The following is a 16,102-nucleotide window of genomic DNA, read 5'->3' as shown; positions in this document are numbered from 1 at the left end:
TGATTAGTAATTTCATTTGTCAAGGATTAGTTAACTATCAAAAAAATCAGACCTGCTGTGGATCTGCCAGACTCCAGCTGTTATGGTCATTGCTGTCTTACCATTATAATTGCTACAATGTTAATTTGCTCAAGCTGTGTCCACCCTCTTAAGTTTCTGTATCTCCTTCTAACCCCAACACAGTTAGGCAGAGTCAAGTTCTGCCTAAGATTTCTGCCCATTAAAAGAAGTTCTTCCTTGCCATTGTAACTTGCCAAATGGTGGGTTAAGATGAGATAAGACTTCCTACATTGTTTTAATGTCACGTCTCTGTTAATGATATAACATTCACAGGTCAAGACACACCAAGCCAAAACAAGGCAGCAGAAATAGACATATTCACAATCTGGTACAAAAATGTTTCCTGTCTGAATCTCTAATTTCACTATCAGCACACACTGTATGGGGGTCAAATTCTTTGCTAAATCAGCACTTGAGAAGATATGAAGATCGCGAGTTCACTCAGTCAGAGGCACAGCTCAGCTCTTATGACTGACATGCACTCTATAGCTGTTAGTGCGGGAACTTGAAACCCTCCCCACTTCAAATAAGGCCACGCCAACTGATTTGCCTAAAATCTGTTTTAGAAACTGAAAGGTGACATCAAGGAGACTACATCCATTTGTTATACTAGACCTGCTAATATTTTTGGGAAGCATCTCAATATATATTTGTTGTGATTTGGTTCTACACAAATAGAGACTGACTTGTGGTCCACTATTGACTGATGCATTGATAGTTGTCCATCACAATCACACTAGCATAATCATACTCGCCCACAAACTAAATATATGTTAATTTTCAAACCAAGTATGATGTCTTATTGACTGTTACACATCTTTTTTGGCAAAGGTGGAGTTGCTCCCTTCTGTTAGAATACTGGTATAAAGCACTTCTTGAGTGTAGGTTGGGAGATTCATATAGTTAGGGAAAGTTGTGCATACTTATGACATATGTATCTTAACCAACTTAAACCCAGGTAACTGGTGTCAACTATAAATGTCTAATATGCATGATCCTAGAAACTATACAAAGATTTAAAAAAAATGTGAGTGGCAGCAAACAGTATTGGAAGAAACACAATATTTGTATGACTAAATAAATCTTTTTTTTTTTCTAAATTATTATTTCAAGGTCCCAAATCACAACAAAAAGTAATCTGATGGCACTGTAAAAAAACAGCCAGTCTAGACTGTTATTATTTCATGCACTGAATCCAGACAATAAAAAATATTGGTTCTTCATTCAAACACAACTCAAAGCTATCTACATTTGTTTTTGTGTTTAATAAATAGATTCACCTTTTTATTTTCCAAAACAAAAAAAACTTTTTTTTTCAATACAATGTACTGTGCAAAAGGGCTTCATCTAGATCCACTTTGTATATGCCTTGTGTAATTTGAATAATTGTACCCTATGTTTGGGCAGATTTGCCCACTTTTCTGAATATCCACCCCGCTCACTTGTTTTCAGGAATCCAGTTCTGCCTCCCCTCTACCTGCAGCATTGATCGGACTCCTCAGCAAACCCCAGGTAAACCTCCTACCTGGGGCTAATCCATTGCTGTATTTGTGAGAGATGTTAATTTAATGAGTTGTCCTGTGGCCAGAGACTATTAGGCACATGTTTAAATGATGCTGGGCCTCTCCAATTACTACACATTTACAGCCTGAGAAAAGAAAATGTGGACTTCTTCAAAGAATAATGAACTACAAGTAAACATGCAGTGAGGAAGCAGTGATACTCTGACTCACTATTGGGAATTTATTGTCTAAAAAATGAGGCACACTTGAAAGGCATTTTTCTTGAAACATGTAAATGGGCTATGGTTAGTGTCCTTCCCCTGCACTATTTGTTAGTTCCTGTTTTTATTTCACAAAGCACTTAAATGTATTGTGCTACTGTTGGCAATAGATCACTTTCTCCAATACACCTCAATTAAATTATATGTTTTTGCTTCATCATGTTTGTACATAGAGTACTGACAAATGTGAAGTGATAATTCTTAATAAAGCAGCTTGTACCGCCCAAGTAATCAAATTAGATAAGAGGAATTTGCTGATATAGAGCATTGTCTCTCTCTGTGCGAGCCAGGTGTTCTGTTAACATCAGGGACAGTTACAGTCAAACTCTTATCTCACTATTTGGAAACCAAGCGGTCAGTCTAGAGGATGTTTCTCCTAGATGTTGAGGAACACTATTATAAAGCTGTTGAACTATTTGCTTACGCAGTCTCTCACAGTGGTAATACTCTTCCTCTTGTTTGTTGTCTTGTTCTGTCTTTTTTAAACCATGTGCAAAACATTATGAACTTAGAGGTAAAGTCTACAGGAATTTGAGTTAAAATTCAATAACTTCTTTCAAATGTAATACTTAGCTTTACATTTGATTTCAAAAGATGCACCAGCCTTCAGTGAAGGTGATTTGACCCAATTTGATGATTTATTATTTGTGTTTGAGTAAGTTTTGGGGTAAAGTGTGCACCCTGGCTCACACCTATGGCAATGATTATAAAATAGGTCATAGTACAGGCCCTGGATGACTTTTGGATTTTCTAAAGGTATATTCTTGGGAGTCTCTGGGTGTAATACAAATACCACACAATAAACAAAAAATTGGGCTGTGGGCAAAATTACATGTATTGTGAAAGAGGTCCTTTCCGAAAAAAAAAAAAAAGAATCAAAAATCTGAAAACATTTTTTTTTCATGTTGTAAGAAAAAAAAACATTTAAAGAAAAAAAAAACTCTTGACACAGACTTGACCACCGAAACTATTGTATTTAGGAGAAAATGACTTTGATAAAACTGTCCACTGCAGCAACCACTATATGGGTTAAAATGAACATACACATAATGCAGTACACTTTAAGATTCAGCATATGATATGTAGTCCTTGGGCTATTATTATCTATATTAAGGGTTTATGGTGTTTTTTGAGTATTTTACATGGTGTCCCTAGTTTTTAAATTTTTTGGGCTTGTAAAAAAATGGATCATGTTGCAGACACCTAAAATTGAGCAAACGTGGTCATGTTTCAGGTCATTTGTTGAACACACCTTTTTAGCTTGGATGTATTTCTCAAGTGTCTCTAAAATCTGCTTTTTAGCATCCCACTATCTCAAAGGTGAAGTCTGTAATAACACACATGTATTCAAACACACACAACCCTTTGGATGCCTCATTAATTAGCCTCAATCCCATTAAGATGCCCATCTAGCTGACATAAGGCTGATAAATTGCCAGTAAATGGTTTTCGAAGGTCAACATCTGAATGTTTAAAGGTAGGGAAGAGTTTCTGTTATGTAAGTATCAACAGAAACTGGCTTTGAAATTGAATGTTGACTGAACAGTGTTGTTTTGTACGGCCTAAACACTAGTTTTGCTCTCAGTGATTCATCAAAATGCTCTGGACGTCTTCAAACTCTAAATTTTATGGCTGGTTAAAGAAGATTGAATAAAGACTCACCCAGTCTGGCTTTTTTAATCTATTTTTGTCTATTTTTAGATTTATTTCTCTATTGTTTTGGTCTGCATCACTGTTGACATCACTAATAATGGAGCCTATCATCCATCTCTCCATTCCTCCTCCCTGCAGATCATTTACATATCCTTAAAAGCCTGCTGCAAAAAAACAGACTGCTGCATTCCCTTTACAGTGATAAATCCAATCTGGGAGAAAGACTCTTAACGACCTGCCACTCACCCCCACCCTCCCACCCACCCCGCCCCCATGTTAGCATACAAGCCAGGCCTGATAGATGGAGAGGTACTAACAGAGATGAAGTGCTTGAATCACTGCCTTTGTGTCTCACGTTAATCAACCTCACTGGCACAGTGGTAGTTGTTTGTACACGTGTGTGTAGGAAAGCAAGAGTGAGATTAAAGAGTATTAACTCTGAATATTTTACCTTCTTAAGAATCCTCTATCAGTGAAATGTTGGACCACAAACTCATCCAAGGTGCTCTGCAAATGGAGGCCTCAGTTACAGCTGGCATACAGTGTTAGAGGATACATGCTGAGAGTCGTCATATGCAGTTAGTGACAGAAATTCAGCAATAACAGTCCAACAAAACCAACAAACCTCCTAGTTCAGCCCTGTAATTTCACATTATGTAATAATGCCCCAATATGTAATAATTTAATAAATTTTCACATCATTATGTAATAACGCTGTATTTTGCAATAAAATTATTAGTTATTACATGTGGGAACCCATACCATGTTATAAGTGATGCAATATGTAAGAACTTACTACAAAATGCAGCTTTATTACATAATGAAGTGAAAATTTATTACATTATTACATATTGGGGGCGGTATTACATGGTGTGGCGTTACAAGCCCACTGGGATCATATATCTTTTATACCCAGGTGTTGGCCATGGGGTGACATTCTTAGAAACCCACAAAAAGTTAAAAAAGTAAGTCATGTGTTCTGAACATGCTGTCTGTTTTTGTCTGGCTCACAAAAGAAAATTCATGTCCTGTGTCTTATGTCTGTTATAATTTCAGTTGAGGATAGAAAAGTCAAAGTGCAATTTCTGTGCTGCTGTGTAGCTGTGTCTGGCACCATTTATTTTCGCTTTGCCGGGTTAACAATCCAGTCAGCCACCCAAACAAGGTTGCACGCAGATTTGTAAAAACTTTGGTAGTCGTGAGTCACAGACCATTTGCCTATGACCAATTCACCTACTACCAACTACCTTGCAAGTCACGCCACCCACCTCCACTGGTCTGCTGACTCAAACTAAGCACCCCCTAATGTTTTCAATATAATGCAACATGATTCTTTAAATGCATGGTTTTGCCTGATGAGGATGGAAAGCTGTGGAAAAGTTTTCAGTCACATAACATTCTTTGCTGTGGCTAATAGCGGCTGTGCTAGCTTAGTTAGTGACAAAGCTTTAGCTAGTATTTAGCTTGCAGCGGCAGACTGTGTCGGGACATCCTATCTATGATGTCATCTGTTGGTTTCTAGGGAGATGTTTTGAAGCAAATTGATGATGAGTGCTTTGTTGCAGTATTAACGTACCCTGACAACTGAGCCAACACAGGCAAAGAGTGGAGATGAGGTGCACTTTCACCTCACTGGCTTAATGGACAGCTCACCTGTCCATCAATTTAGCTGTACCCTGGATTATGAAAAATAACACACAACTCTTCCCTTTATGCTTTCTCAGGGGATGTATTATGATGTTTGTCACCCACTGCAAAATGTTAACATATTACTAGATATGCTGCATGCCCAAACACCTTTTTATGTTTAGCATCAAACTGTTTAACCTTGCTGTCAAATGGACATTTTAACAAAGGATGTAGTAAGGATTCCTTCACCTTAATACAAGAGGTTGCTACTTAGACATTTTTGAGATGAGAAAAGTTTATTGAAAGGGTGTTTTATACACCAAACTTTGCCATAAATGCTGTGAAAGACACTCCCAAATTGTCTCTTACTAAAGTCATAAAACTCAGTGAAACGTAAGGCTTCTTTGACGGATAGGACCACAAGACAAGGTAGTAAAACAGGTTGCGCCCAAGCTGATAATTCACTTTAGAGATCTAATTCTTTGCCAAATTTGCACTTAGTCTAATTACAATATTGTTCTACCGGAGTAAACTAAATGTGAACCTTGGGGTTTGGGTTACATTGCCTGTATTTAACCTTAGTTGACCATTTCAGCCTTTATTTATTTACATTTTATTTAACCATGAAAGCATCACTGAGATTAAAAATCTATTTTACAAGAATGTCTTGGCTAAGATTAGCAGCAGAAACAAAGGTACAAATAACACGTAATTGAAAAAACAAGTCAACATATTGCAATAATAACTAGTTGTTAAGCACCAGATATAATGTCAGTTACATATTCAGTTATAGTCCTTGAACTAAAACCCCCCAATTTTTTTTTTTTGTGTGTGTACATGCTGCTCTATGGTCATATTTTATTTGATTTGGTTTCTGCATTAGATGTCTACACCATACAGAACATATGCAGACACTTTAGCTGCAAGCAGGTGAGTGACTGTGTGTGGGTAAATGTGCACTGGCTGAGTCTGGTTCAGTAGAAATCTAAATGCTGAGTAATACTGCCACGGCCAAGATGGGAACAAGAGTTATGACTCCCCTTTTCACGACTGGCTTGCTTATAATGGCTCTATTTTTGTCCTCCTGCTGAATCATGCCCCCTGAATGGGTCATCTCTTTCCCTCCTTTGGTCCCTCTACGCTCACTGATTTATCCTTTCTCCCTATCACACACACACACACACACACACACACACACAGACGCAAACCCACACCGTCTCTCTAACCTTCCCTCTAGTCTGCACTGATCCCCTCTCCCTCTCCTTTCCTCACCTCTGCAACCCTTTTTCTGTCTCCCTATCTTTGTCATTCTTCACTAATGCATCTCTTCATCCAGGGGAGGTAAATTTTGTGAATGGACAGCAGCATGAGTCATTAAGCCCTCAGAGCAGAACGCTCTTCATAGCTATTTATAGACACAGCCTAAACACGGGTGAGGCAGAGGCCAAAAGGTGTTGCACGTTTCAGGTGAAGTGATGTGTTTAATCCTGGCTATAAAAGGCTCTCTTTCTAAAAGGGGGGGCACATAAAAGGAAAACATGTTTCTTCTTGCAGACAACGATCTCTTTGTTCTTTTATATTGTTGTTAAGGCTACAATGTAATTAGGATGAAATGCTATTAATTCAACACCAACTTAGGAGGGCCTGGGTGAGGATGGCAGCTCATTAGGACTCAGAATGGATCCTTTTCTTGCCTCATAAGGACTTCCTTAATTGCTGCGTGTGATGTAAACATTAGTAAGGCTGAAACAGAAACAGAAACAGAGAGCTTAACACGGTCTGCTTCTTTCCCAAGGAGCAAAATAACCCATAACTTAACCCGCAGCCTGGCTCAATCTTTTCCCTCTTCACCTTCATTCTGTCTTTTATTCTTGGCTTTGGTTTACCTGGCACACTCTCAGCTTTGATCCTAACACATTAAACACAGCCTGTGCTTCAGATGTAACCGCCTGTAACTACGATGTGTGAGCTCTTCTCTCAAAGCCATGCTGGAAAATAAAGACTCTCCGAAGCCTAGAGGGTGTTTATGACCAATTCCTCAGTCCATCTCTCCCTGGATTAAGTCCATATTCTCATTTGCACTTAAAAGAAAGTAATCCTCCCTTCTGTCTGTCATGGAATGGACAGAATAAGACGATGGGAGTTGTCAGGCGCCCTTGAGCTTCACTTTTTTCCACCACAATCCTCAGCACATGAGAACTGTTGATTACTTCACTGGTTTTTCAGCCTCATCCATGTCTGTCGAGTGTCTTGTGTCAAAGAGGCTTTGATGTTCCTGCTCCTCGCTGCCTTGGTTATTACTTAGAAATGTAGAAATCTGCAACTTTAAGATGATGCCTGAGTTTCTCTCACATGGCTGAGCACTGGGTGTGAACAACAGAGGAGGAAAAATGGCCTCTGCTAGCAAAAATACAACCAGAGAAAAGATGGTTCACAACGTGTTTTACGACAGAAAAGTTACATTTAAATGTAAACCTTCTTTATTTTATAAGTAAAGACTATACAGCCGTAGAAACTAAAATCAATGCCTGTTTTAAGCTTTGAACAAAGAACGTTGCTGAAGTCCCATCATAACTGTTGTGATATGTAAACAAACCAGACATGATTATACAATAAGGAAAAATAAATAAACAGCAATTTACTGCAAAATACTTATCTCAGTTACAAATGGTTATCTCTGTATTAAAGATGTTTCTGCCTTTGTCTTAAGCTGGTTTATGTCTCAGTTGACTCTCAAACAATATCTGTTTTTGCAGTGAATAAACTAAATATTTGAGGTTGTAGTTCAGAACAAAGTGTCTTGGGAAAACATTTGTTATGATTTGGTGCTATACATGAAGACTGATAGATTGATCTATTGATTGAACAAGCTTAGAAGATTTGTCACCTGATCGGCTTCCAGATGAGGATTATATGTCCTCAACACTGAATGTAAAAATATAAAATATGGACGCTGTCACCCATCTGTTACTGATGCAGAGTAATGAAGCAGACTATTGGCAGGGGCCATATTGGATATGGTGCAGGCTTTGAGCTTTCCAACCTCTCTAACAGCTATAGGGCGCCCTTCAGTCACATGAGCTGAGTTGTGGCTCTGATTGGACGAGCTTGTGATCCTAATACCTTCTCAAATGCCGAGTTAGAAAAAAAATTCACCCTATTGTACAGTGCCCACAACAACGGGACACGTCAGTAGACCAGCAACCCCCCTGGTTATCGGCCGAATGGCAGCACCGGCCGTTCTGAATTTCCCGATGGCCAGCCTGCCCCTGCCTGCCAGTCCGTGGCTGGCCTATCCAGGCCAACAAGGAGGCAGGCCACCGGGAAAAGTCGCCTCTCCCAATTGCCAGTCCGGGCCTGGTGCATATCATAAAATTATCATTTCAGACCCCAGCCATTTTTGAACAAGGCTGTGAAAAAGTTTTTTTAATGCTGTAAAATCAGGTTTTTCTGGCTTGTTGTGCAGGTGGTTTCTGGTCTCTTTGCAGCCAACCTCAAGCAGATTCTCTGCTTCATTGTTCTAAACCAGATGTTGCCCCTTGGTCCTCAACCAATTACCTATCATTACTTACTTACGACAGTTTGACAGGAGCAATAGCACCTTGTTGTTTAAGAAAATAATTTAGCTCGAAACTCAAGCTGATGAATTGGAAAGCAGAGCACAAACTGTGTTTTTTGAAGTTTTAGTTGAGCAGGAAGGACATCATGCAAAACTGTAGGCGCTACTTGTACGTTGCTTTCTTATCAGCGCAGGCTATGGTTTCGAGATTAATCCAACTCAGCTCACCTTATCAGCCCGCTGTCTCTGGAGTTTAGATTGCTCCCGTGTTTGGAGATGCAGTTTTTAGCATTTTCACAGTTATTGGAAAGAAACACACTCAGCTTCAGGACCACAGGTGGTGTTAAAAAGATTTCAACTCAACTCATTTTCTGTATTTTTTAATTTGCTACTGATACTAATTTACTATCTCTTATTTCAGGAATATTAACTAATCAATAAATGTTCATTTTTACTTGATAGTAAAAAAAAAAAAAAAAAAAAAACTTTCCATGACTAACTTAAGCAGTAAATTTTGAACAGTTGACAATAGCTACTACAGGGTCTCCTGGTGCTAGCTTACACAAAACATATCATTCTTTTGTAGAACATCATAAAAACAAAAGACTGACTTGCATGCTTTCTCAACCTCATAGTGTTTTATGTATAGTCATTACCTTATATAGAATGGGAGTAACCACAGACTTATAGCTCTTACCTTTGTCAGCAGAGTGTGATACCCTAGCTAGCTCCCCTCGACATTACTGATTACAAACAGTCAAACTACTTCCACAAAGATCTGAATAAGACTGTTTTCTTTTTATCAATTACTGTGTAAACTAAATTAAAACCCTTGGTGTCCATAAGATGAGTGTTAAACTATAAATAATGATAATAAAAATTATAAAAATACTTAACCTCTGGATTAAAAGAGGATGAAATGAAATTGATTTGCTTTGTTTGACACACACACCTTTTGTCATTCGGAAATATGCAGGAAAAATACACTTAAGAGCTAATTCATCCCTGCTGCTATTGACCTTTTAAATAACTGGATTTAAATGTTATGGATTGTATTTGTTGTGCATTGTATTTGTTGTTCATTGTTTGACATTTGTTAACGTACTTACCGCTGGCTGCACATTGACCTTTCAGGACAGAATTATATCCATGATCCTTGAAACAGGCTTGAGTTTAAGAACCAAAGACAGGGTAGGGAAGTCAGGAGAGTATAGCAAAATGAAATAACACATGTAGGTCACCTGTGTAGCAAATATTGATGTAGAGATACATATACTGCAAGGTTAGTTATTTCTGGTTTGTGTCATGTGACTCAGGTTGAAATTCTGGTGTGGTTTCACTTTTATTTTTAATCGTCTCACCTCTTCACCTCTTTTCCCAGCAATCACCTACACACCTAGCTACAAGAAGACCCCTCCTCCAGTCCCACCTCGCACCACCTCCAAACCCCTCATCTCCATCACGGCCCAGAGCAGCACTGAGTCCACCCAGGATGCTTACCACGAGGGGAGACACCTCCATGGAGGGATGTGGGCGCCTGATGGCCTCAGCCTGGGGTTGGGTCCAGGACGGGGCCTCTATAACTCCACTGACAGCCTGGACAGCACCAAGGCTGTGACCATAGCTATGGAGGCGGCTGGGGTCATGGCTGGAAAGAGACACCCGTCCACAGACAGCCACAGCTCAGTGCTTACATGTGACAAGGCCGTCCTGGTGTCCAAGGCTGAGGAGTACTTGAAGACGCCTCGATCCTCTATAGGAATACAGGTTAGTGTTTGTGAATAGACAGAGAAATATCTCACAGGGTTTCAAATAAGTGTTCCGATTTTTAAAGCTCACACACATCCATAAACAGAAACAGAGGTCTCTTTAGAGCAGCTAAAAATAGCACTAGTGAGTCATCTTACCGCAGCCTGTCAATTCAAATTCAGCTCATGCTGGGCTGGGTTTTAGTGAATGGTAGTTCACGCCACGGTTCATTCACTCCGTCTACATTTAATACACTGATTTCTCTTTCTCTCCAATCTCGTGGTGTTCGTGCTGCTTTTCTGCGTCTCGCTTGCTCTCTGCTTTTCTTTGTTTATTCTCTTTGCCACTCCACACCTCTGACTCTGTGATCTTATTTTAGATTTCTCATCCTTATTCTCTTGGTTCTGGTGTTGCTGATCTCCTGTCTTAATCAAGAGGTTCAAGGTGGGCTGATACATGGAGCAGGGAAATGTTGGCGTTTCAGGTCATTCATAACGTCTTTGGGAATCAGAATGTTGAATTTATAATCTGAATTTTGTTTTGTGCAGAAATCTAGATCTGCTTTGCTTGGTTTATAAATCTGTGATGTAATTGCATGCCCATTCATTCATTTTTTGCTTGCTTCCCCATATTAAAATCTCTCATCAGACTCTTCCCCAGTTATCTGCTGACTGCCCAATGTGCAGAGTCAGGGCAAAGTTTAACTTCAGTCCTTTCAAATATATGAAAAGAAAAGAAGCCAGAGCACTTCATTAATCTCATTCAGGAGGTGTTTAAATGTTGCTGGTCAAGTTTCTTTCACACTTTAATCAATTGCACCGTAAAGGGTAATTGCTGTGTGTTTTTACTGAGACTTAATCAGAAATTAGAAATTCCTTTCAGCCTTACGCTCAGATTACACAAAGGCCATTGACTGTGAGATATTCCCAAAGGAGGAGTCAGCCAGGGAATAAATGATCCTTTCAAAGTCAGCTGGTTTTTCTAAATTCTGTGTTATAGCATCCAAACGCAGAAAAAAATCCAGCAGCAAAACTAAAACACACATCAAATTCATTTTTCAAAATGGGATAAGGAAGAAGTGATTACATTTTGGGAGTGAACTGGATCACCGTCTGGATCCAGGATTTTTTTTTAAGGATTCTTTATCATTGTGAGATAGGGCTGTTTTCACCATATGTGTATATAACTCCACCATAAATGGTCGGATTGCTTTGCAAAACAATACAAGACAAGATCACCATAATTTCTGACAGATGTAAAAGAATGATCCAGATCCTGGAAATATTCTGGATACTAAGATCCAGAATATGAAATATGTACTGGGTCATTATAACTTTCAACACTGTCAGGTAACAAATTATCATACAAACCTGCAACTAACACCAAATTGTAGCAGACAGTCTGCTGAAAGGGAGTATAACATTAAAGTAGGACTAAAGTGTTGGTGACAATCACAATATTCTTGGTGGAGGTCTGTGCTCTCTGAGTACTTTTCTGGTGTTAAAAATTATGACCAACAGCTGTGTTGACAAATAAGGGCTCCTGTTGTGTTCTTGACCAGATTAGTGTTGTGCATCAGCAACACAAGATCATCAAACTCTCCTCATTTGCTTCTATGAAAATCTGTTTTCTTGAGAATCTTTGTTAAGTTAAATGTGTGTTTTAGCCAGCCGAAGGGGTGGTATGCTAGTCCCATAGCTCCCCTTGCCTTGCCTTGGCTCCACTGTCACAATATGTCAGCCCCCACTTGGGGAAGTACTTTGGCTGGAATTTTACAACGGTAGGAGATGGAGCAGCATTGTCCATTTTCATATCAAGTCAGTGTTGTAGCTGCACAAAAAAGGGAAAGGGTTTATGCATTGTGTAGCGACACAGATGTCCTCAACTGACACTACCTTGGACAGAGCCCATGATGTGGCTTGAATGAGTCTTTAAACCTCTAGGGGCTTTGAGAAACCCTAAATCCATACATAGTAAATTTCTGAACTTAGTCAGAGAGCCTTCGGTGGAATAATGTTGTGTCTTTATATGGAAATACCCTGGACACAAACAGCTGATCCTCTTTCCTGGGGATGTATAACTGTCCTATTCACTTACAGACACAGAGACCTTACTTGGAATAATATGTTAAGCCTTTGCTCCAACGTTAAGAGGAACAGAAGTGGGTAAAAGGCAAAAGCTCCACTGTGGGATATTCGTAGGCCAACTCCCACCACTTTGGGCGCAAAGGCTGAGTGCATGGATTAAGCCTTGGGCTTAATCAAAGCAGGGAAGGTAGATGGACAAAGCCCATAGGTCACTCAACACTTTGTTTTTGATGAAACTCTGAGTGAACACTTGAGAGTGATGAGAGACAGTGTCTGACCAAATTAACAGACCCAAGAACCCAGGAGCTTATGACATGGGCCACATACTAAACAGTCAAAGTGTTGGAATGTTGCCAACAGGCTTTTCCCACCATCTATCAATTCACAATGGTTTTGATGTGCCCTTTGATAGAGGTCAGTGAACACTGAGAAAAACTCTGTACCAGAGTCAGAGTGTATACACTGAGCACTACTCCTTAGAAATTACTCACTCACCATAGTTGTTGATGTGTTTGATATCCTGGTAGGCAGAGGGCAAAGGTTTGTTTTAACAAAAGTGATTTTTTCCCCACCTTTTCAACCAAAACAGACCTTTGCTGGTTGGGATTCTGTGTCCTTACTTTCTGTGTGTCACTCAGGCCCTCCAGGGTCAGCATTTGGGATTGACACTACAACTCCCATGACTTCACAGCAGCTACTTCTTGTATTTGATACACAGCGGAGGATGGAGTCTTTATCTTCAGATCTTTTCCAAGAGAGCAGAGTTAGGCAACCTGCTGTCTATCACCAACTGTCAGTCTCACTTTTATTTATTTTCCTGCTGATAACCACAATTTGAGAGATTGAGATTATCAGCAATGAAATCTGTCATTTCTAAATGCTGTTTCTCAGTATCTGTGGTCTGCTCAGATATTCCTAGGAGAGCATTCACAGCACATAGACCAACAGTCGCAGTATTAGTGTGTTAACCAAAGAAAGATCTGGTCTTTTTCTTGAAGAAAATTATTTCTGGATTCATGGCTTCTTGGATTGTAATAATGGTGGAACATGAGCTGGACTGGCATAGAGAAAAAGGACAGAAGAGCAGAAGAAAGTAGGAGAGTGATAGAGCATGAGCTAAACCCCAGGTTAAGCTGTTTGTGGTTGTTTATTTCAGTCGGCATGCAGCAGTTATACTGCTGTCTTCTGTCTGTTCAAAGTTAAGAGTCTATCAGTAATATGAGAGTGTGGGATGTGACCAGGATTCCATAATGAAAAACTTTGTTTACAAAGTTTTCTTGTTGTCATATTTCAAACAATAGTGCCACATAACTACAAATAAATACGTTACTTTGTTGCTTTGCATCCTGCAAAAAAAATTCTCTTGAACACTGAAAGTAGTGTCAAAAAAGAAGATCCAGTCGCCATGCGATTGCTTCCAAAAAAAAATGCACTGCCTTGGCAAGAGTCGTGTCTTGATATCAATTGGTAATGGTGCTCATGAGAAACAGAATCTCTATCTCAGAAAGAAAAGAAGAAAAACAAAAACTGTGAGCTATGACCAAAGGTGTCATTGCAATCCATACCAAATCTCTTGTGTGCTGCATTTGATGTGATCTTCCCTTTCATAGATCTTCTCCGTGTCAAGAAGGTCAAAGTAGGGCTCGCCTTTCGCATGCTGCCACCTTTCTAATAAACAGCAGAAGGTCAAAAAATTACCATACCAACAGCCATTCTCATTCTTCTCTCCAGGACCTTTATTTGCCTTGATCCACAAATTGATCATGAATATGGTATGGGGTATCGCTAAGCATATCTATCATTACAAGCTATGCAACAAAGGACGTGCAAATCACCACTTAGACAAGAACTGAGACAAATGTAGCGGAAATGATGTAGGGGTTACAGGCAGGGTCACATTATCCCTATACTTCTAAACCAAAATGATATAAACACTCTCATAGAAAAGAGAAACTTAACATTTGCACTCTGTCCCCAAAGTATTCGTTCCCTTACTTGTGTATGCAGAGTTTCTGTCTCTGTCATTTTCTCACTGTTTAATCTGCTCCAAATTACACTTCTGTAATCAGCAGATAGGTCTCTTATCTCAGGAGCTGAACACTTCCCACACATGCAGTGTTTACAGTTTCTCTTTCCTGTTAGTCATGCAGGGGTACATTCAGTCATGCGGGAATGATCAGAGCACCTAACCATACTAATGAACAGAGCTAATTTTGAAATGCAGAACTGCAACATTTAAACCTCATTGTCATGCTTCACTAAACTTCACGGTGGGTGATGCTGAGTCGAGGCACAATCTTTACAAATCAGCAAGCAAAGCTTGGGTTGAGCTCATTTATTACTGATTGAGAGACAAACACATCAGAGTGTGGGGGAGATAAGTGTAGAGCAGAATGAGCAGAGCACTGTTGGTGCCAAAACGGAAACTGAAAGGAACAAGGAGTTTCCAAAAGAGCAGGTAGATGTGTTTGTAAGTATGGTATGTGTTTGTATGGATGTGAATGACAGCGACAAATACTGGCTTTCAAAGTGACTCTACTGCACTGTCAGAACTGATATGTTAATAACAAGTTAATGTAAATAGGTTCAAACACCACTCATTTTTTTGATGTGTAATTGATGCAAACACGTTCTGTGATTGTGATCCTCAGTCATGTCATGGAAGATCAGAAAGCAGCGCTGCAGTAACGAAACAAACCTCCTAGAGCTAAATGTATAAAGAAATAGAAACTGTCATTTTCAGGACTTGGTTCAAAAACCTTTGAAAACTGAAATCGCTAATATTTGAGCTATTCATTAAATCAATCAATCTTTCTTTATACAGCACCAATACACAACAAACATTGTTCTAAGATACGTTTCAAAATAGCAGATCTCGACAGTACTCTAAACTCTTATATATAAACATAAACCCAGAATCAAAACAGGGTAAGATCCAGTTATAGGCAGGGCTGGATGAGCAGATCCATCATAAGGAAGAAATTTATCATAACAAGCAGAAACCTTGAGCAGAACTCAGGCTCATAGAATTTATCGGCTTAATTGGAAAGAGAAACAAAGGGAGCTACAGAAAGAGAAAGATGAATAGAAACCAACATAAATACAGACAATGGAGGTAGAATGTGTGCACTTTTTGCAGAAAATTGATGTCAATAGACTGATCTGACTACTTGGATCCTAAATCAGAATTTCCAGTGTTGAAAATGGGGTAGGAATGGAAGTGTTAACAGTCTGATCGATCTAAAATTAACTGTAGACATTAGTGTTGTCATGCGATGATGATGTGAGACTAATATTGATTGCACCTGGAATCTGGCAGGTCCACAGCAGTCTACAGCGATAATCCAGCAGAACCTATGAGACAAGGCAGTTTAGGGACTCTAGGAAGGATGTTCAGCAACGTTAGATAAACATAAAGATTTAAAATTAGTGACAGGCAGGCTGAGAAGAGAGGGAGAAGAGAGGACCTCTGAGCTCATCACTCTGCTGTTGAGCCTTGTGGGTCCAATGATGTTGTCATATTTGGAGCTGATCCATGTCTGTTGTATCAAATCACTGAAAGAGAAAAACACATGAAACACT

The 16,102-nt window shown here is 39.4% G+C and overlaps 1 protein-coding gene across 1 annotated transcript in view; it reads left to right on the top strand.

Moving 5' to 3' along the window:
• The window catches only part of dlgap2a (discs, large (Drosophila) homolog-associated protein 2a), a 251,386-nt gene that overhangs the window by 212,487 nt on the left and 22,797 nt on the right, over positions 1-16,102 (top strand). Inside the window, exons 9-10 of the mRNA XM_074691350.1 lie at positions 1,513-1,572; positions 10,066-10,451. Of these exons, the coding sequence (XP_074547451.1) occupies positions 1,513-1,572; positions 10,066-10,451 (446 nt within the window). The remainder of the gene's footprint in view (positions 1-1,512; positions 1,573-10,065; positions 10,452-16,102) is intronic.

Source organism: Halichoeres trimaculatus, unplaced genomic scaffold (assembly GCF_033239565.1).
Source record: "Halichoeres trimaculatus isolate MK-OKI-2021-1 unplaced genomic scaffold, fHalTri1.1 fHalTri1_scaffold_17, whole genome shotgun sequence".
NCBI lineage: Eukaryota > Metazoa > Chordata > Actinopteri > Labriformes > Labridae > Halichoeres > Halichoeres trimaculatus.
The sequence above is the reverse complement of the archived record's forward strand: the minus strand, read 5'-3'. Positions and strand labels throughout refer to the sequence as shown.